The sequence below is a fragment of the Rhinoraja longicauda genome, chromosome 23 (assembly GCF_053455715.1).
Source record: "Rhinoraja longicauda isolate Sanriku21f chromosome 23, sRhiLon1.1, whole genome shotgun sequence".
Lineage (NCBI taxonomy): Eukaryota > Metazoa > Chordata > Chondrichthyes > Rajiformes > Arhynchobatidae > Rhinoraja > Rhinoraja longicauda.
In genome coordinates, this window is record NC_135975.1 from 31,743,641 (window position 1) to 31,765,467 (window position 21,827).

Genomic DNA, 21,827 nt, shown 5'->3' on the forward strand with positions numbered 1-21,827 from the left:
GTTCATGAAACAATTCTCCCAGGCCAGTGAGTTTGTCAGCTTGTCTCGGGCTCTGGTTAACTATCTGTGCTATGGTTCGTGATCAGTGCGACCAGGCTTAGCAAAGGCATCAGGAGTAGTAACCCATCATCCGGATTTAAGACGAGATGCTCACGGTCTTGCATGTCAGCTGGTCCCATCCAGGATCCTTGCCTCAATTACTAACCACAGACGACACTTTGATTTTCCTATTATCCCACCGCTCTGAGCTAGGACTGACCCGCTATCTCACAACGCACAATGTGTTGGAATGACTCGGTAGGTCAGGCAGCATCTCTGGAGGACGTGGATCGGTGGCGTTTGGGGCTTTTTGCCAAAAGCAACAGAAAAGTGCCCGGAGGACATAGAAACATAGAAAATAGGTGCAGGAGTAGGCCATTCAGCCCTTCGAGCCTGTACGCACCGCCATTCAATATGATCATGGCTGATCATCCAGCTCAGTATCCTGTACCTGCCTTCTCTCCTTACCCCCTGATCCCTTTAGCCACAAGGGCCACATCTAACTCCCTCTTAAATATAGCCAATGAACTGGCCTCAACTACCTTCTGTGGCAGAGAATTCCACAGACTCACCACTATCACACTCACAGGACTATTCATTCTGGGCGGGAGGAGAATGAAGGATGGGAGAACACTTGTATCAAGGTACGGGAAAAGGCCACTCAGCAGTGGGAAGTCCAAAAGCAGTTTTCCACCCAAAGGGACCTGTTGGCTGGCATGGGCAAGTCGGGCCGAAGGGCCTGTTTCCACGCCATGTGACTCTACGACTCTATCCGTAGTTCCTCGTCTCACTCTCTTAAATATCGTCGCAAGCCGCTCAAGTCAAGGGCATCCAGAGACGGGTAATAAACAGCAGACTTGCTGCTGACAGTCGGATCCTGAGAAATGAATGACTAGAAAGAGGACTCAGGTAGTTTAAGGCCCCAGCCCCGCGGTAATCATTACATACCACCCAAGATGACAGTCTATAAACTGGAGAGTTAATCTCGACCGCCTCATCCATCAGTGAGCTAGCAGTGCGTCAAGCCGGTGATGGATGTGAACTTATTATAGGGCTGTCACCGAGGTACTTACTGCCATTTGTAACTCGCTCTGGATCTGACACGCTTTTTATTACACATTCACATTAAGTCAACCCTGGTCACTGTCAAGAAGTGAATTGAGTACCCTCGCTGAAAGAGTCCTTCACGGGCAACAGCCGGTCACTCCCTTGCACTGAAGTTAAAGACCTCACGGTCTCCAGTCCGGAGACCGGAATAAATATTGTTACAAATAAATTCTTCGTCAAACTCCAAGGTGCAAATTCCCGCAGCTAGAGCTCTCGGGGTGAAGTAAAGGAATTGCCTGATTGATTTAACAGTTTGAATATACCAAGCCTGCAAACTGCTTGTAGCCAAATTTATTTATTTTTTGCAAGGGAAATACAGGCAAGTTTCACAGTTACTAAAAGGTGTGAATTTACAGCTTCCTAATCGACAGTGTCAAACTAACCAGCTGCAGATAAAATAATCCTGCTCCCAGTCTAAATGAGCCACGTTCGTTTTGCTCTCTGTAGCTTGCAGCTCGTCTTCCAGTGTGTGTGGATGGTGGAGGGCGGCACGGTGGCGCAGCGGGTAGAGCCGCTGCCTCACAGCGCCAGAGACCCGGGGGTTCCATCCTGACCTCGGGTGCTGCCTTCCTGTGAGTGGAGTTTGCGCCTTCTCCCTGTGACCTGTGTGGGTTTTCTCCGGGTGCTCCGGTTTCCTCCCACATGCCAAAGGCGTGCGTGTTTGAAGCTTAATTGGCCCTCTGGTGTGCAGAGGGCGGCTGGGAAAGTGGGATGACATGGAACTAGTGTGAACGGAGGATCGCTGGTCGGCGCGGACTCGGTGGGCCGAAGGGCCTGTTCTCACGCTGTATCTCTAAACTAAACTAAGCTAAACTAAAATGCTCACAGCATCCAAAAGCACGTTAGCCAACGACAGGTTACAGAGCAACATTCTGTTGGAACCAAAGGCAGTTTGTACCTAGAAACCCTTTGTCTATGTTGAAATACCTCTTCCCTATTTCAGGGCTTAAAGCTTCAATGTGGAAATCCAGTCAACCTTTGCGTCCCTGTTTTGCCTTGCATCTTGTATTAATATAATGAGACAGCTGTTTACATCTGTGCATTAAACTGGAACAAAGCCTCATTGTAGTGCAGTACCCAACGTTACTAGCAAGTTTGCTTCACAGAAACAGTGGTGCAGCGGTAGAATCGTCTTACGCGAGGGCCAGTCTCACCCCGGTCACTCCCTCTTCTCCCCTCTCCCATCAGGCAAGAGGTACAGAGGTGTGAAAACGCACACCTCCAGATGTGGGGACCGTTTCTTCTCAGCTGTTATCAGGCAACTGGACCACCCTATCAACAACTACAGAGTGGCCCTGAGCTACTTTCTACCTCAGGCTATCTTTCATCGGACTTTACTGACTTCTGCCTTGCACTAAACATTATTCCCTTCATCAGTCTGAAGAAGGGTCTCGACCCGAAACGTCACCCATTCCTTCTCTCCGAGATGCTGCCTGACCCGCTGAGTTACTCCAGCATTTTGTGATTTCCTTCATCATGTATCTATCTGTACACTGTGGACGGCTCGATTGTAATCATGCATTGTCTTTCCGCTGACTGGTTAGTACGCAACAAAAGCTTGACGATAAACTAAGCTAAACTCAACTAAACTTACAGCGTCATAGACCTGGGTTAGATCCTGACTACGGGTGCTGTCTGTATGGAATTTGTCTGTTTTCCCTGTGAGGTTGCTTTATAGAAACAGTGGTGCAGCGGTAGAGTTGCTGCCTTCCACAAGGACGAATCTTCCTGTGACCGTGTGGGTTTTCCTCCGGGTGCTCCGGTTTCCTCCCACATTCCAAAGACGTGCAAGTTTGTGGGTTAATTGACTTCTGTAAATTGTCCGTAGTGTGCAGGATAGTGCTAGTGTACGGGCTGGTCACTGTTTCTGCTGCTAAGGGGCCTGTTTCTGCACTGTATCCCTGAAGTCTTAGGTCTCTCAGCACAGTGAGAGTTCTCCTCATCAGAAGGATAGCAACAGTTTAAGAAAGTCTTGCCAGTGATGCCTAGTGGCCAACAAGCGAATGAGTTCAACTCAATTTCAGTTCAATTTCAGTTACATTTTAGTTTATTGTCACGTGCACCGAGGTACAGTGAAAAGATTTTGTTGCGCATTATTAACCAGTCAGCGGAAAGACAATACATGGTCACAATCGAGCCATTCACAGTGTACAGATACATGATAAAGGAGTGTGTATGAAGGAAATGCAGATGCTGGCTTAAACCAAAGACAGACACAAAATGCTGGAGTAACTCAGCGGGACAGGCAGCATCCCTGGAATAACGTTTAGTGCAAGGTGAAGCCAGTGAAGTAATAAGATCCATGCACTGAAAGGCCTGTATCTCTAAAGTCTACGGTCAAGAGGTGGCGGGATGGAAGGGATAGAAACATAGAAAATAGGTGCAGGAGGAGGCCATTTGGCCCTTCGAGCCAGCACCGCCAATCATTGTGATCATGACTGATCATCCACAATCAGTAACCCGTGCCTGCCTTCTCCCCATATCGCTTGATTCCACTAGCCCCTAGAGCTCTATCTAACTCTCTTTTAAATTCATCCAGCGAATTGGCCTCCACTGCCCTCTGTGGCAGAGAATTCCACAAATTCACAACTCTCTGGGTGAAAAGGTTTTTTTCTCACCTCAGTTTTAAATGGCCTCCCCTTTATTCTTAGACTGTGTGGCCCCTGGTTCTGGACTCCCCCAACATTGGGAACATTTTTCCTGCATCTAGCTTGTCCAGTGCTTTTATAATTTTATACGTTTCCGTAAGATCCCTTCTCATCAGTTAGAATCAGAAATTCTCGTCAAACTTGCAGCCCCACAAGCTATTCCCCACCCCCCCCTCTGGAGATCCCCTACGATCATTGCTAACAAACAGGAAGAGCCGTAGGACGAATGTCATCATCAAAATTAGCAGAGCAGTTTGTATTTATAGCAAATATGCAAAGAGGCCAATTTTCCCTCATTCTCTGCAAAGTCGCACATGGGGCAGGCATTAGCTGCCTGATAATACCAGCGCATTGTTTCACAAGAGCCGGGAAGGAACTGTGCCAAATGTCAAACGTTCTCAGTCATTATACAGCTCAGAGTACTTTGCTCTTTCAGAAAGCAAACAGCCATTGCTACTTTGGGAAGCGCATGCATTATTCAACCCTCCATGTGCAAATTCCTCACGCTGCCCTGAAACTCTGCGCTTCCCTTACACAAGACCCGATTTGTTTCCCTCGATTTCTCAGTCCCAATGAGTGAATGAATTCTGATTCATTTCTTATCGTCTCCCTTTAAGTTTCGCAAACTTTTAGTCTCGTTCAGAGAATACAGCACGGAAACAGGCCCTTCGGCCCACCGAGTCCGCGCCGACCAGCGATCCCCGCACACCCAACCCAGGCCAATGGACAATTTTACATGTATACGTTTATACCAGGCCAATTGACCGACAAACCTACACGTCTTTGGAGTGTGGGAGGAAACCGATGATCTCGGAGAAAACCCACGCAGGTCTCGGGGAGAACATACAAACTCCATACAGATAGCGCCCGTAGTCGGGTTCGAACCCTGGTTTTTGGTGCTGTAAGGCAGTAAGTAGCTCGACCGCTGCGCCACCGTGTCACCCCTAAATTATAAAAGCTAACATCCACAACAATAAGGCTAAACATCTTCCAAAGTAACGCGGATTCTTTTTCCCAACAGCTACATGGCGTATATATAAAAGAAAAGATATAGGCTATAAGACATAGGGGCAGAATTAGGTAATTTGGCCCATCGAGTCTGCTCTGCCATTCGATAATGGCTGATCTGTCTCTCCCTCTCAACCTCATTCTCCTGCCTCCTCCCCATAACCTTTGACACCCGTACTAATCAAGAACCTATCAATCTCCGCCTTAAAAATACCCAATGACTTGGCCTCCATCATCGTCCGTTGCAGTGAATTCCACAGATTCACCACCCTCTGGCTAACGAAATTCCTCCTCAACCTCATTCTCAAAGTGTGTCCTTTTATTCTGAAACTGTGCCCTCTGGTCCTAGATTCCCTCCACATCCACTCTATCTAGGCCTATAATATATGGCCACTCCTACACTTTTATCCTATCATCTATATACTAAAACTCTCGTTTGTTATCTTGTTTGTGACTGAACTTCAGCCAAAGCGGTACACGATAGCACAACAATTGTAGGCCCACCTTACTCACCGTTGTCACTTTAGTGATAACGCAAGTAGTTTTATTGAAATCGGTCTTCACATTTTTAAGTTTAAAAGGAGGGGAGGGGGAGGGGAGGAGGGAGGGAGGGGGGAGTGGGGGAGAAGGGGGGGTTGAGGAAAGAGGGGAGTGGGGGAGGACAGGGTGCTGCACCAATGCAGGAGAGGTTTGGGCCCAACGGGTCCACTTGGTCTAGTATGTTATGAAAATGGCAAATGCCGGAAACACGCAGCAGGTCAGGCAGTATCCGTGGAAAGAGAAACTGTCTTTGATTCAGGTCAAGACTTTGAGAGTTGTGGATGTAGCCCAGTCTATCACACAGGCCAGACTCCCCACCATTGACTCCATCTGCACTTCATTTGCTGCCTCAGCAAAAAAAGCCACCTCTACCGCTGCACTACCCCGCCACCCTTTTCACTGTGCCTAACATTAGATGCTCAGGGCTGAACCAGAAAAGGGTCCTTGAACTGAAATGTCAGCTGTTTCCCCTTCCTCGAGATGCTGCCTGACCTACTGCGTGTTTCCAGCATTCTCTGTCTTCATTTCAGATTTCCAGCATCTGCACTTTTTAAAAACTGCATTTATTCACAAAATGCTGGAGTAACTCAGCAGGTCAGGCAGCATCTCGAGAGAGAAGGGTCTCGACCCGAAACGTCACCCATTCCTTCTCTCCCGAGATGCTGCCTGACCTGCTGAGTTACTCCAGCATTTTGTGAATAATTACCTTCGATTTGTACCAGCATCTGCAGTTATTTTCTTAAACTATCTTTTAAAAACTGCAGACCACATTGTGATTCACCAAAACAAAACGGGCGAAACCACAGTCTTCAGAGACTAATAATTTTCAGTCTGACCCAAAGGCTGGAATTACATTTGCTGACTTTATTAAATAGGCTGAAGTTAATGACTGCCCAATCTGTGAGGAGTGACTCAAATGCCCGAATGCCGTGAAGGATACATTAGCAAGACTGACCCGCGACGGACTAAAAATAAAAACTTTTGAAAGGACCAGAATGTTGCCTGGATTACAGGGTTCCAGCTGCAGGGAGAGGTTGGACAGACATGGGTTGTTTTCTCTGGAACGTAGGAGGTTGAGGGACGGACGTACAGTAAATCCTTGCAGGGCGAGGAAGGGCTCTCGGTGGTGCATCTTGTGAGCTGGGGGGGGGGGGGGGGTGGCATCAAAAGCTGGGGCTTTAAGCGTAGGGCAAGGCGGTGTGATCCAGGGGTGTCGTGGGCAGGTCCGTCCACTATAAACCAAAATCCAGTAGAAACATAGAAAATAGGTGCAGGAGGAGGCCATTTGGCTCTTCGAGCCAGCTTATGAAGTGATAGGTGGATACAGGTGAGAGGAGGGCAGGGGATCTGATAGGCAGATGGTTGGGCAAAGGCGAGAGATGAAAACACAAAAAGAGATAAGGAGAGAAGAGGCGTGATATTGTGCCCAGAATTGTGGGCCCCACATCTGAGGAAGGACGTGCTGGCTCTGGATAGGGTCCAGGGGAGGTTTACAAGAATGATCCCAGGAATGCCTAGGTTAACCTATGATGAGCGTTTGTCGGCACTGGGCCTGTACTCGCTGGAGTTTAGAAGAATGAGGGGGGGCCATCATTGAAACATACAGAATAGGCTTGGATAGAGTGGATGTGGAGAGGATGTTTCCACAAGTGAGAGAGTCTAGGACTAGAGATCACAGCCTCAGAATTAAAGGACGTTCTTTTAGGAAGGAGATGAGGAGAAATTTCTTTAGTCAGAGGGTGGTGAATCTGGAATTCTTTGCCACAGGCCAAGTCAGTGGATGTTTTTAAGCCGGAGATAGATTCTTCATTAGTACCGGTGTCAGTGGTTATGGGGAGAAGGCAGGAGAATGGGGCCAGGAGGGAGAGATAGATCAGCCATGATTGAATGGCGGAGTAGACTAGATGGGCCGAATGGCCTAACTCTACTGCTATTCCTTGACCGTATGAGGGCAGAGGAAAGAATACAGGTGAAAGGGGAAGGGGAAGAAGGGGGGAGGCGAGACATGGGTGCGCATGAAGGTGGGACACAGAGGAGAGGGGCAAAAGCGAGGGGGGGGGGGAAAGGGGGTGGTGGTGTTTGTAGGTTAGTTACTTAAAATTGGAGAATTCAATGTTCATACCGCTGGGTTGTAAACAACCCCAAGCAGAATATAAGATGCTGTTCCTCCAGTTTATGTGTGGCCTCACTTGTTAATGAAGGAGGCCCAGGACAGAAAGGACAGTGTGGGATTATGAGAGGGAGTTAAAATGGTTATCAACCGGAAGATCCAGGAGACCTTAGTGGACCATTGCAAGCATTCAGCGAAACATGCACCTAGTCTGTGCTTGGTGTTCATTGAGGTGCCCGATGGAGGTCATTCAAGATATCTCTGCTTCTCTAACTTTAACTCAGAGCAGTGAGGCTTCGGCTGAGAATGATGTGCTGGGGACGTTCTCCTGGTCTACCAGCAGAGATGGCAGCCATCAGAGTGGAGATGGCTGCCATCAGAGTGGAGATTGTGGCAACCAGAGTGGAGATCGTGGCTATCAGACTGGAGATGGTGGTCACCAGAGTGGAGATGGCGGCCATCATGGTGGAGATGGTGGCTCTCAGCGGGTAGATGGTGGCTATCATGGTCGAGATGGGGGCCACCAGAGTGGAGATAGTGGCCACCAGAATGGAGATGGTGGCTATCAAAACTAGAGATGGTGGCTGTAAGGGTGGAGGTGGGGGCCACTAGAGTGGAGACGGTGGCTATCAAGTGTGGAGACGGTGGCTATCAAGTGTGGAGACGGTGGCTATCTTGGTGGATATGGTTGCTGAGATACATCAGAGGAAAGGCGCACACCCCCTTCCTTTCCCACCAAACCTCCTTAGCCCCATTTTACATGTGAAGTTTAATTTAGTTCAGTTCATTGTCACGTGCACTGAGGTAGAGTGAAAAGCTTTTTGCTGCGTGCCATCCAGTCAGCGGAAACACAGTACATAATTGCAATCGAGCCGTCCGCAGTGTGCAGATAAGGGAGAAAGGGAATAACGTTTAGCGCAAGGTAAAGTCCGATCAAAGATAGTTCGAGGGTCTCCAGTGAGGTAGAAAGTAGTTCAGGACCGCTCTCTAGTTGTTGGGAGGATGGTTCAGTTGCCTGATAACAGCTGGGAAGAGACTGTCCCTGAATCTGGAGGTGCCATCAAACAGGAAGGCCAACAAGGCATGTGCAGAAGTTTGAAAAGTAACTTGAACTTGGAAGTGTTTCACCATAAGCAGAATGAATCGTCAGAAATGCACATGAAGTCATTGATTTTTAAATAGAGGCAAAAATGGGAAGTGGTGACAAAGCCAAAAGATGAGAATCGGTTATTTTGTCCTTTACTGGTGCACCGTTTCCAAACATCAAACATTAGTTAACTGGGAAAGAGTCACTGGGATTTAGGGAAAGAACGCGGATGTAAGGCTGATTGACCTGTTCCTTCAGCTGTGCGAGCGAGCCGCTGCCTCACAACGCCAGAGATCAGAGTTCCATCCTGACCTCGTTTGTGTGAGTTTGTGTGCGGAGTTTGCGTGCTCTCGCTGTGACCGCGTGGGTTTCCTCCGGGTGCTCCGGTTTCCTCCCACATCCCAAAGACGTGCGGCTTTGTAGATTAATTGGCCCTCCGCCAAATTGCCTCTGGTGTGTAGGGAGTGGATGACAGAATCAGTGTGAATGAGTAGTCGATGGGCGGCCTGGACTCGGAAAGGCCTGTTTCCATGCTGCATCTTTCGATCAATCAATCGATCAATGAGTTGGCATGGTGGAGCTGATATTTGCATTATGATTCCATCCATGCAAGTTTGACACTCAATTCCAACCTAGTTCATCTGACTTCGACAAAGAGTAAAGCATAAAACAGTGCCTGTTTTGATTCCCATTAGGGTAAAGTTAGCAAGTTGCTATTGAAGGCGTGCAGCGTAGGTTCACTAGGTTAATTCCCGGAATGGCGGGACTGTCGTATGTTGAAAGGCTGGAGTAATTAGGCTTGTATACACTGGAATTTAGAAGGATGAGGGGGGATCTTATTGAAACATATAAGATAATTAGGGGATTGGACACATTAGAGGCAGGAAACATGTTCCCAATGTTGGGGGAGTCCAGAACAAGGGGCCACAGTTTAAGAATAAGGGGTAGGCCATTTAGAACGGAGATGAGGAAGAACTTTTTCAGTCAGAGAGTGGTGAAGGGGTGGAATTCTCTGCCTCAGAAGGCAGTGGAGGCCAGTTCGTTGGATGCTTTCAAGAGAGAGTTGGATAGAGCTCTTAAGGATAGCGGAGTGAGGGGGTATGGGGAGAAGGCAGGAACGGGGTACTGATTGAGAGTGATCAGCCATGATCGCATTGAATGGCGGTGCTGGCTCGAAGGGCTGAATGGCCTACTCCTGCACCTATTGTCTATTGTCTATTATCAGAAATTCTTTAAATGTACAGCAGTGTTCTTGGCTGTTATAGAAAGGAGTTCAATGGAAACTCTTAGTTCAATGGAAACTTTTAGTTTAGAGATACAGCGCGGAAACAGGCCCTTCAGCCCACTGAGTCCGCGCTGAACATGATCCATATTATCAGTCTGCACGTGATACATATCCCTCTAGGCATGTATACATGCCCGTCTAAAAGCCTCTTCAATGCCACTATTCCGACTGCCTCTACCACCACTGCTAGCAATGTGTTCCAGCCACCCAGTGTTAGGCTCATCGCCTTTAAACTCTGCCCCTCTCACTATGAAGCTATACCTTTTAGCGTTTGACATTTCCATCCGAGGAGAAAGGTTCTGATTGTCTTCCCTAGCGAAGCTTCTCATAACTCGGTATACTTCCATCAGCTCCTTCCCTCAACCTCTGGCACTCCAGAGAAAACAATCCGGGTCTGGCCAAGCATTCCCTTGCAGCCATGAACCCAATGGACTGAATGTCCTCCCTCTGTGCTGTGGTAAGTATCTGCAAAAACCAATCATCACAGTACACTGGGTCCTGGTAGCTGCACGCAACACAGAACATGACTGTGCTCTCTGTAGCTTGTTGACACAGGTGAAGCAAGAGGAATGGCCAAAGAAAGCCTCACTAAATATCGCACACATAGACCAATTCATGAAGCACACTGACGAACATTGTCTCATTGACTGACCATGAGATGTGGTGGATGTATGAATAGATCGTTAGGCCATCGTGAAGAAAACATTAGCAGTGGACTGCAGGCTCTCCCCGAACTTATGTTACGGGCGACTTATGTACACGCACACTCACAATGGTATTCTTTAACCTGTTCAGTGCCATCCCCTGGTACACTCGGGTCATGGCCTATAGAGAAAAGAAAACTTGGTAGTGAGCAGGTTCACCCACTGATATCCATACCCAGGTTGGCACAGCGGTAGAGCGGTGGGGCTTACAGCGCCAGAGAGCCGGGTTCGATCCTGACCACGGGTGCTGTCTGTGCGGAGTTTGTCCGTTTTCCCTGTGACCGTGCGGGTTTTCTCCGGGTGCTTCGGTTTCCTCCCACACTCCAAAGACTCAGTGGAATGAAGGGCCTGTTTCCGCGTTGTGTCTCTAAACTAAATTAAACTAAACGTTGGTCTCTGCGCCAGACCTCCCTTGTGGTCTCTGGTTCAGAGCTCCCCCATGGTCTCTGTTTTGGAGCTGCCATGTGGTCTTCGTGTTGGAGCTTCTTAATAAAACACCTTCTCTCTCTCTCTCTCTCTCTGATTCCACCACTTCCTCTGGCAGCAAATTCCTTTCTGTGTAGAAAAACACCTTCCCTTCAAAGTCCCTTCCTCCCACCTCAAAACTATGCCCTCTTAACATCGAACACAGAACACAGAGCAGCACAGGAACAGGCCCTTTGGCCCACAAGGCGAGCTGCTGCCTCGGCTCCAGAGACACCGGTTTGATCCCGGGAAGTGATGGTAAAAACTACAAGAATCGATCCTGGTTCGATCCTGACCTCGGGTGCTGTCTGTGCGGAGTTTGCAAATTCTCATTGCGATCACACTTTTTAAAAATTGGTTAAAAGATACAGCATGGAAACAGGCCCTTCGGCCCACCGAGTCCACGCCGACCATCGACCACTCGTTCACACTAGTTCTACGTTCTCCCACTTTCTCATCCACACCCACACACTAGGGGCAACTAACCTACAAACTCGCACGTCTTTGGGATGTGGGAGTAAACCGGAGCACCCGGAGGAAACCCCACGCAGTCGCTGGGAGAACGTGCAAACTCCACACCTACAGCACCCGGGGTCAGGATCAAAACCGGGTCTCTGGTGCTGTGGGGCATCAGCTCCACCCGCTGCGCCACTGTGCCGCCCTTGGACTTAGTGTAGCCATGCGGAGTGCGGTGTATGGTGACCCCTCTGCACTTGAGTGGCAAGCAGCAGGCTCACGATACCTATAATTGGCAGTCGTTGTTACACTGTGGATACCGACAGTAAAGAATATTAAACTGGTTCTTGATCTTGTGGGATGGTAAATGATAAATGGTTCCCATTATAAAACCCACAATACCAACAATATTTAGCAGGATAAGCAGACTTTAGTGCCTTCTGCTTCACGTTCAGAATGTCAGCGTTTCTGTCTTATATTTTTACACCGTTGTGTTGAAATCGCTGGGGAATTCCCTCTCTTCTGGGCATGACTGAACACAACCAAACCACAGTAACGCAGCGGGTAGAGCTGCTGCCTCACAGCGCCAGAGACCCGGGTTCAATCCTGACCTCGGGTGCTGTTTCCGCACAGAGTTTGCTCATTCTCCCTTGCGACCACGTGGGTTTCTTCCGGGCGCTCTGGTTTCCCCCCTCCCTTCCGGGCGTCCGTCGCTGTGAGTCAGCAGCTCGACCAGCTGCGCCACTGCTGAACTATCTTCAGAAGGTCGGCACGGTGGCGCAGCAGTAGAGTTGCTGCCTTACAGCACCAGAGACCAGGGTTCGATCCTGACTACAGGTACTGGAGTTTGTACGTTCTCCCCGTGACCTTGCGGGTTTTCCCCGGGTGCCCCGGGTTCCTCCCACACTCCAAAGACGTACAGGTTTGTAGGCTTCGGTAAAGATTGTAAATTGTCCCTGGTTTGTAGGGTAGTGTTAGTGTATGGGGATCACAGGTCGGCTGGATCTCTAAACTAAACTAAACTAAAAGGATTATTCGATGTTGCTACCATCGTCGTGGGTTAATTGGCCTCTGTAGATTGAACCTACTGTGCAGGGAGTGGATGTAAAATTGGGATAACATAGAACTAATGTGAACGTGTGATCGATGGTCAGCATGGACTTGGTGGGCCGAAGAGCCTGTTTACAAGCTGCAACTTTCAACCGATCAATCCCCTTTGAATGTCGTGCTCCAACTCAACAAGGTTTCATTAGTAAGTTTGCAAATTACACTAAATTGGGTGGTATTGTAGGCAGTGTAGATGGTCATCTAAACTTAAAGCAGGATTTTGATCAGCTGGGCAATTAGGCTGAGGAATGGTTAATGGATTTTAATTCAGGTCAGTGTGAGGTTTTGCACTTTTGGAAGACACACCAGGGCAGGGGCTTCACAGTGAACGGTGGGGGCCCTGGGAACATTGTAGGGCGGCACAGTGGCGCAGAGGCAGAGTTGCCACTTGACAGGAAATGCAGCGCCGGAGACCCGGGTTCCATCCCGACTACGAGCGCCGTCTGTACGTTCTCCCCGTGACCTACGTGGGTTTTCTCCAAGATCTTCGGTTTCCTCCCACACTCCAAAGACGTACAGGTATGTAAGTTAATTGGCTTGGTAAATGTAAAAATTGTCCCTAGTGGGTGTAGGATAGTGTTGGTGTGCAGGGATCGCTGGGCGGCGCGGACCCGGTGGGCCGAAAGTGCCTGTTTCCGCTCTGTATCTCTAAAACTAAACTAAAAGGATCTAGGAGGACAGGGCACGGCGGCAGAATTGCTGCCTCACGGCGCCAGAGACCCGGGTTCGATCCTGGTGAGTGGTTCCGCCATTTTTTAAAATTCCAGCACCCCGGCATCTGCAGAATGTTGCTTCTGCTGCCACAAGCAGTTTTTTCTTTCCTCTCGTCTGTTGTGACAGTCTCTGTGTGAGGGAACGGGCACTGCGGACATGTTAGGCAGCCGCTGGTAATCGAGCTTGGCTGCTTGTGTCGAAACTTTCGGGATGATCTCGGATGTGAACGCAACAGAAAACGAGCTCAGAGCAGCAGAGGAGCGGCTGGAGGAGAAAGATGAGAAGGCAGATGGCTGTACTTTTGTAACTTAATCAAAACACTGTGGAAAGTTGCCCGGCTCTGTCTTAAGTCATGTGGGAAAGTAACAGCTGATCTGTATTAAAGAAGATTAACTCCCAGTGCTCAGACCACGTGCGGGCTTGGATTACTTTAATGCAGTGTGTTGTGATGCAAGCAGTCAGGACAATTACTGCCATTAGTCACGAATGACTGATCTATAACCGTGGCGTACGGCGGCAGCAGGCTGGCGGCTCGGTGGAGGCCGATTTCCACAGCATGAAAAGACGTTTCCACGCGCGCCAAATCAAAACCGACAATAAACTGAAGTAAACCGCGGAGTCTGCATCACGAAGGCACAGATCGCCGAGCGGCGGATTTCTGTCCACAAGTGTTCCGCTGGTTGTCAGCTGACAATTCCCAGCTGCCAACAGCAGGGGAAGCACCCATGTATCTTACTATTTGAAGAAACCAGGTCCAGATGCTCTCTCTCTCTCTCTTTCTCTCTCTCTCTCTCTCGCTCTCGACTTGCCAACTGCTGCATCTACAGCTGACTTGAATATACTTAACAAATAGCTGCAATTTGCGCCGGCTTCGAAGGCACATCTTAGTCACGTTTTATTAGTGTCTCTCATGCCCTGCTCCCCACCCCCCCCCCACCCCCCCTCCCTTCCTCTCTCCTTCCACAGCTGGTGGGAAGAAGTAAGAACCTTGTTCTGATTACAAGCGCTGCCTACAACAATTACGTGCACTCTGCACTATTAGAAGGTTAATGCTATGATTAAAGAGGTTTCCTGCCTCCCAGGTTGGTGGGAGCCTTCGAGCTGTGCAGCAAGGAAGCAGGCCCTTCAGCCCACCTTGCCCATGCCGACCGAGTTGGCACGTTAGGCGAAGCTTGTGGGAGGGAACTGCAGATGCTGGCCTACACCGAGGATAAGACTCAAAATGCCGGAGTAACTCAACGAGGTTAGCTCCCGTTTGCCTGCGTTTGGCCCACACCCCTTATTTCTTGAAAACTAAAATAACCCGTGCTTCTGGTTAATGTCCTCTCTCCTGGGGACCTCTGGCAACCAATGCCGCGCGCTCGAGGTCGGTCCCGGGGCCACGAAGTTTGAAGGCGGCCGGGCGAGGAGAGGGTTGATGGTTCACGGGACGGCTGGAATGGTGGCGACGGCAGGCACGGGCCTTTGTGGCCCGCTGCAGCTCGAACCGTGACATGGTGCCTAAACCTGGCGACTCTCGCACATAGACTCAGCGGGCTGATTCCTCGCTAACCGGCTATCCTACTTACGTATCATCTCTGTGCAAATAAATAATAATAATCTCGCTGTACCTTGGCACAGGTGATGATAAAGAAACCGTCGGACCATTGGTAAGGAAGGGAAAATATAACGTGTATGTGCATGGGTTTACTCAGAGAATGCCTGGGGAAGATGTGCCGTTCCAACAGCCTGTTGACTGCGAGAGCACGTCCATTTAAGTTTAGAGACTGGCAGTGAGGAGTGTTATCAATGCAAAGTTCCCTGACACTGCCTGAGGTGTAGATTAGGTAGACAGTCAGAACGTTGTCTGGGAGTTTAGCGGCCCCCGGGCCTACAGTGTCCGGGCCTACAGTGTCCGGGCCTACAGTGTCCAGGCATGCAATGTCCGGGCCTACAGTGTCCGGGCCTACAGTGTCCAGGCTTGCAGTGTCCAGGCTTACAGTATCCGGGCCTACAGTGTCCGGCCCTACAGCGCCGTCTGGGCCTAATATGGGACAAGGTCGGTCCTGTACGGGACAACCCAATTTAGCCCAAAATACGGGATGTCCCGGCTAATACGGGACAGTTGATCAACCCTAATTGTGGGCCGAAGGGCCTGTTCCTGTGCTGTACTGTTCTATGTACCACCAGCCTGAGAGCGGCAGGCACCTAGCTCAACAATAATCTCCTATCATCACAGGCATTCTCATCCATCCAAATCTCCAGAGACACACAGTAGACTTACAGGAATGTGTAAGAAGGAACCGCAGATGCTGGTTTACACCGAAGATGGACACTAAATGCTGGTGGAACACTGCGGGACAGGCAAAATCTCTGGAGAGAAGGAATGGATGATGTTTCGGGTCGAGACCCTTCTTCTGTCCGAAGAAGGATCTCATAAGTTCATAAGTGATAGGAGCAGAATTAGGCCATTCAGCCCATCGTCTAATCCGCCATTCAATCATGGCTGATCTATCTCTCCTAACCCCATTCTCCTTCCTTCTCCCCATAACTCCAAACACCCGTAATTAAGCAAGTATCTCTGCCTTAAAAATATCCAGTGACTTGGCCTCCTCAGCCGTCTGTGGCAATGAATTCCACAGATTCACCACCCTCTAACTAAAGAAATTCCTCCTCATCTCCTTCCTAAAGAAACGTCCTTTAATTCTGAGGCTGTGACCTCTGGTCCTAGATTCTCCCACTTGTTGAAACATCCTCTCCACATCCACTCTATCCAGGCCTTTCACTTTTCGGTAAGTTTCAATGAGGTTCCCGCTCATCGACCTGAAACGTTACCCATTCCTTCTCTCCAGAGATGCTGCCTGGCCCACGAGTTACTTCAGCATTTTGCGTCCATGGTTAAATAAAGCACTGAGGTTGGCCATTGGTCAGTAGAAACAAGGAACCAGATGTTACGAAGGATGGTACTGTCGGAAGCCATTTCCCATCACAAGCTTAGTTTAGTTTGATAAGTGCGGGTGTCAGGGGTGACAGGGAGAATGGGGTTGGGAGGTAGAGATAGGTCAGCCATGACTGAATGGCGGAGTTGACTTGATGGGCCAAATGGCCTAATTCTGCTCCGATCACTTATGATCCACCCCCGACACACTGTGGCCAATTTACAGAGGGCCAATTAACCTACAAACCCGCACTTCTTTGGGGTGTGGGAGGAAACCGGAGCACCCAGAGGAAACCCACGCAGTCACAGGGAGAATGTGCAGACTCTGCACACAGACACCTTATGCACTTACGAAAAGGCTCTCCTCAAGTCACCCAACATGCAACTGGCACTATGCGGCAAGGGTCAAGAGTCCTGACTCTCCCTTAACTGCGAGAAGCTGCTCCTCGTCTGCTGTGCTTGTAGATGGCAGCAAGCTACCAACCCTTCAAGGGAGATTGAGGAACTCCTCCGCGGGTGATGTTCAGGGCTCCAGAAAACAGCACTTAAAATATATTGCAGAAGCACGAGTGGTGGTGCAACACCCTTTATTGTTAGGTTGTTGGTTTCCAGCAATCTTGCCTTCTCTCCGGCAGCTTGTTGCCCAATTGACATTTCCCCAATCTGGCCGCCACATCCGCTAAGCCACCATCTGCCCACTCTTTCACTTTCGTGAAACGATCAGCTACGAAACTCACGTTAAAATCCCAAATCTCCAGAGGGTTCGGACATTTGAGCTCGGTTTGGAGATGCAGCGCGGAAACAGGCCCTTCGGCCCACCGAGACCGGGCCGACCAGCGATCCCTGCGCACTAAACACTATCCCACTATCACTCCAGGGACAATTGACAATTTTTACCGAAGCCAATTAACCTGCAAGCCTGCACGCCTTTGGAGTGTGGGAGGAAACCGGAGTTCCTGGAGAAAACCCATGGTGGGTCACGGCAGAATAGACAATAGACAATAGGTGCAGGAGGAGGCCATTTGGCCCTTCGGGCCATTGAATTTGGCCCATTCAATGTGATCATGACTGATCATTCTCAATCAGTACCCCGTTCCTGCCTTCTCCCCATACCCCCTGACTCCCCTATCCTTAAGAGCTCTATCTAGCTCTCTCTTGAACGTGCAAACTCCGTACAGACAGCACCCGTAGTCGGGATCAAACCCGGGTCTCTGGCTCTGTGAGGCAGCAACTCTGCCGCTGTGCCACCATGTAGTCGATGAGTTATTGACGTAGATCACTGACATAATGATCCAGCGTTTAAGTGAAATCTCAGTGCAGGAGGCAGCAGTAGAATGTCAGGGCAGTGGCTGGCATTGCTACTTGCTTCTGCTTTAAAATAAACGTTACAGTATTTTTTAAAAAAGCTCAACATTGCACAAATAGCAGCAGCAAAACGTTTTGCCGGCTGATGCGGGCTTTAACAAAATCCCCTGGAAATAACAATGTCATTTGGTGCAAGGCTTGAACAAATTCAATTAGCAAGTCCAAACTAAATTAGGCAATATCTTCCCTCCAATATGTAAACACAGTTAACGCCGGCTCTTTCCAGATTCCGCTTGCTTCTATAGCCTTTTGTGTTAAAAATAGCACGCCCCAGTCTAAATCAGATGTTAAAATTTCATTAAGTGGGATCGAGTGGGGGGGGGGGAGTTGTGAATGCTGGGGACTGCGCTCGGCTCCGATCGTCAAAAAGAAAAGGAGGCATTGTCTCAGGAAACACAAGCGAGCGGCAATGAAATGAGCTGAGCTTCCGACGAGGATGAATCACACTGACCTTTTCCATCCTGCAGTTGTTGAGTCCGAGAGTGTTAATGACTGCCACCTTCCCGTCGAGCGCCTGCTGCTCTCTGCGGAGCTGCTCCTTCATCTGCCGGGCCTCCTGGATGGCCTTCGCCATGGCCTCGTGGTCGTTCAGGTAGCCCGAGGACGTGATGGAGGAGAGGATGTCTGGAGAGGGGGAGAGGCGGGAGAGAAAGACCAGCTAACTCAGGTGCAAAGCAACAAGAGGATCACACTCAACATAAACACACAGCAGCACTAGGACCTGTGCACACCTGCAATGTCCGTGCCAGGCGTGGCGCCAGGTTAAACTAACCCCCCCTGTAACAACAAGGAACAGTTCACAGCTTAGTTTATTGACAATAGACAATAGGCAATAGGTGCAGGAGTAGGCCATTCGGCCCTTCGAGCCATCACCGCCATTCACCGTGATCGTGGCTGATCATTCACAATCAGTACCCCGTTCCTGCCTTCTCCCCATACCCCCTGATTCCGCTATCCTTAAGAGCTCTATCTAGCTCTCTCTTGAAAGCATTCAGAGAATTGGCCTCCACTGCTTTCTGAGGCAGAGAATTCCACAGATTCACAACTCTCTGACTGAAAAAGTTTTTCCTCATCTCCGTTCTAAATGGCCTACCCCTTATTCTTAAACTGTGGCCCCTGGTGCGGGACTCCCCCAACATTGGGAACATGTTTCCTGCCTCTATTGTGTCCAATCCCTTAATAATCTTATATGTTTCGATAAGATCCCCTCTCATCCGTCTAAATTCCAGTGTATACAAGCCTAGTCGCTCCAGTCTTTCAACATACGACAGTCCCGCCATTCCGGGAATTAACCTGGTGAACCTACGCTGCACGCCCTCAAGAGCAAGAATGTCCGCCTCAAATTTGGAGACCAAAACTGCACACAGTACTCCAGGTCACGTGTACCGAGGTACAGTGGAAAGCTTTTGCTGCGCGCTATCCAGTCAGCCGAAAGACAATACGTGATTACAATCGAGCCGTCCACAGTGTATAGATACATGATAAGGGAATAACGTTTAGTGCAAGGCAAAGCCAGCAAAGTCTGATCAAGGATAGTCCGAGGGTCACCAAAGAGGTAGATAGTAGTCTAGAACTGCTCTCTAGTTGTGGTAGGATGAGTTATCCAAGGAATAAGATTTCCAGCCTGCTCAACCTCTCCCTTTAGCTCAGACCCTCGAGTCCTAACAGCATCCTCACAAATCTTCACGATACACTTTCCAGCTTGACAACATCATGGCAGCACAGTGGCGTAGTAGTAGAGTTGCTGCCTTACAGCACTTGCGACACCGGAGACCCCGGTTCGATCCTGACTACGGGTGCTGTCTGTACGGGCTTTGTACGTTCTCCCTGTGACCTGCGTGGGTTTTCTCCGAGATCTTCAGTTTCCTCCCACACTCCAAAGATGTACAGGTTTTTGTAGGTTAATTGGCTTGGTATACATGTCAAAAAAATTGTCCCTGGTGTGTGTAGGATAGTGTTAGTGTGCGGGGATCGCTGGTCACTGCGGGTTCGGTGGGCCACGCTGTATCTCCAAACTAAACAAAATAAAAAATGCTCAGACTACTCACCAGGTTGAAAAAGAAGCAACATTTCAGCTTTAACGGAAAGTCATTGACCTGCAATCTTAACTCTACTCCACTATCCACAGATGCTGCCCGGCTCACTAGAAACCTCACGCATCCCTGTTCTTTATTTCGGATTTCTCGCGGCTGCAGATTTTTAGGCCTCTCTCGTTCACTTTCCAACAGGCTGTGAAATGACGATGAAGTACAAAGATCTTTCCTCTCCTGGTCTAAACGCTGACCTCAGTCGCCATTAGCAACTCAGCCCTCGACACTGAAACAGTCCATTCATAGAGTCGGACAGCAGGGGAACACGTCCATACCGACCAAGATGCCCCCATCTGATCTGGTCCCATTTGCCTGGATTTGCTCCATCTCCCTCTAAACCTTCACTATCCATGCACCTGCCCACTAGGGTTGCCAACTTTCTCACTCCCAAATAAGGGACAAAAGGTGACATCACCGCCCACGTGACCTCACCCAGCCAGCGGCCACGTGCCGCTTCATTAATGGCGGCCGCCCAGGCCTCCGGACCTACACTGTCTGGGCCTACAGTGTCCGGGCCTACAGTGTCCGGGCCTACAGCGCCCCCCGGGCCTACAATGTCCGGGCCTACAGCGCCCCCCGGGCCTACAGTGTCCGGGCCTACAGTGTCCGGGCCTACAGTGTCCAGGCCTACAGTGTCCGGGCCTACAGTGTCCGGGCCTACAGTGTCCGGGCCTACAGTGTCCGGGCCTACAGTGTCCGGGCCTACAGTGTCCGGGCCTACAGTGTCCGGGCCTACAGTGTCCGGGCCTACAGTGTCCGGGCCTACAGTGTCCGGAACTACAGTGTCCGGGCCTACAGTGTCCGGGCCTACAGTGTCCGGGCCTACACTGTCCGGACCTACACTGTCCGGGCCTACAGTGTCCGGGCCTACAGTGTCCGGGCCTACAGCGCCCCCCCGGGCCTACAGTGTCCGGGCCTACAGCGCCCCCCGGCCTACAATGTCCAGGCCTACAGCGCCCCCCGGGCCTAATATGGGACAAGGGCGGTCTTGTACGGGACAAACCAATTTAGCCCAATATACGGGATGTCCCGGCTAATACGGGCAACCCTACTGCCCACACATCTCAAAGATACTTGGATTCAGAGAGACTTCTATTATTTCAGGACATCTAATGCCCCTTCAAAGCACTTTCCAAATGATGTAGAGAAAGTGACAGACAATTTTGCATCCAGCAAAGTCCCACAAATGGCAATGTGATTATTTATATGTCTTTTTCTTTAGACTTTAGAGATACAGCGCGGAAACAGGCCCTTCGGCCCACCGAGTGTGTGTGGACCAATGATCCCCGCACACTAACACTATCCTGCCAAACTTACAATGTTACCGATGCCAATGAACCCACAAACCTGCACGTCTTTGGAGTGTGGGTGGAAACCGGAGCACCCGGGGGAAACCCACGCGGTCTCGGGGAGAACGTGCAAACTCTGCATGGACAGCACCCGTGGTCGGTCTCCAGCGCTGTAGGGGAGCAACTCTGCCGCTGCGCCACCGTGCCGCCCTGCCTGATGTTTCCTCTGCAGTTTGTTGGGGGATAAACGTTGGGGAACAAATGGGGAGAAACAAACGGCTTTCTTTTCCTCACGCTTTTATGTCCACCTAGTTGGGTTTTCAGGGCTTCATTCTCTGCGCTAGGACCTCAAACAATGGGGCACAGTCCTCGTTTAATACCGCACTGCGAACAGCAACTGGAAACGCGGGCTCAGCGCTCCGCACTGGGGCTTGAACTCACAACCTTCTGATCAGCCGAGCCAACAGTGGAGATGCCTGACCTTTTCAAAATTCCGACAAAGCCCGATGAATGAACAGACCAGCCGTTCACCCCTTGCTGCCGTGAAAAATCACGTTAGAAAAAATGCAGCAGGGAACAAGTTTGGTTCAGAGACGCAGCGCGGAAACGGGCCCTTCGCCGAGCCCGTGCCGACCGTCGACCCGACGTCGTTCATGCTGGTTCCTTGTTATCCCACCTTCTCATCCAGTCCCCGTACACTGGGGGCAATTGTAGAAACTGGGAACTGCAGATGCTGATTTACCAAAAAAAAAGACACAATGTGCTGAAGTAACTCAGTGGGTCAGGCAGCATCCCTGGAGAACTTGGACAGGTGACATTTCGTCAGGACACTCCTTTGCAGTCTGAAGAAGAGTCCCGACCTGCAACGTCACCTCTCCGTGTTCTCCAGAGATGCT

At 50.0% G+C, this 21,827-nt stretch overlaps 1 protein-coding gene across 5 annotated transcripts in view; it reads right to left on the minus strand.

The window, feature by feature from the left end:
* The window catches only part of sox5 (SRY-box transcription factor 5), a 278,595-nt gene that overhangs the window by 38,395 nt on the left and 218,373 nt on the right, over positions 1 to 21,827 (minus strand). For 3 of the 5 annotated variants that reach the window (XM_078420000.1, XM_078419999.1, XM_078419998.1), the window contains exons 11-12: positions 18,004 to 18,176; positions 10,596 to 10,649 (exon numbers count right to left, since the gene is read on the minus strand). In XM_078420000.1, the coding sequence (XP_078276126.1) occupies positions 10,596 to 10,649; positions 18,004 to 18,176 (227 nt within the window). The remainder of the gene's footprint in view (positions 1 to 10,595; positions 10,650 to 18,003; positions 18,177 to 21,827) is intronic. The other 2 variants (XM_078420002.1, XM_078420001.1) reach the window with 1 other exon arrangement.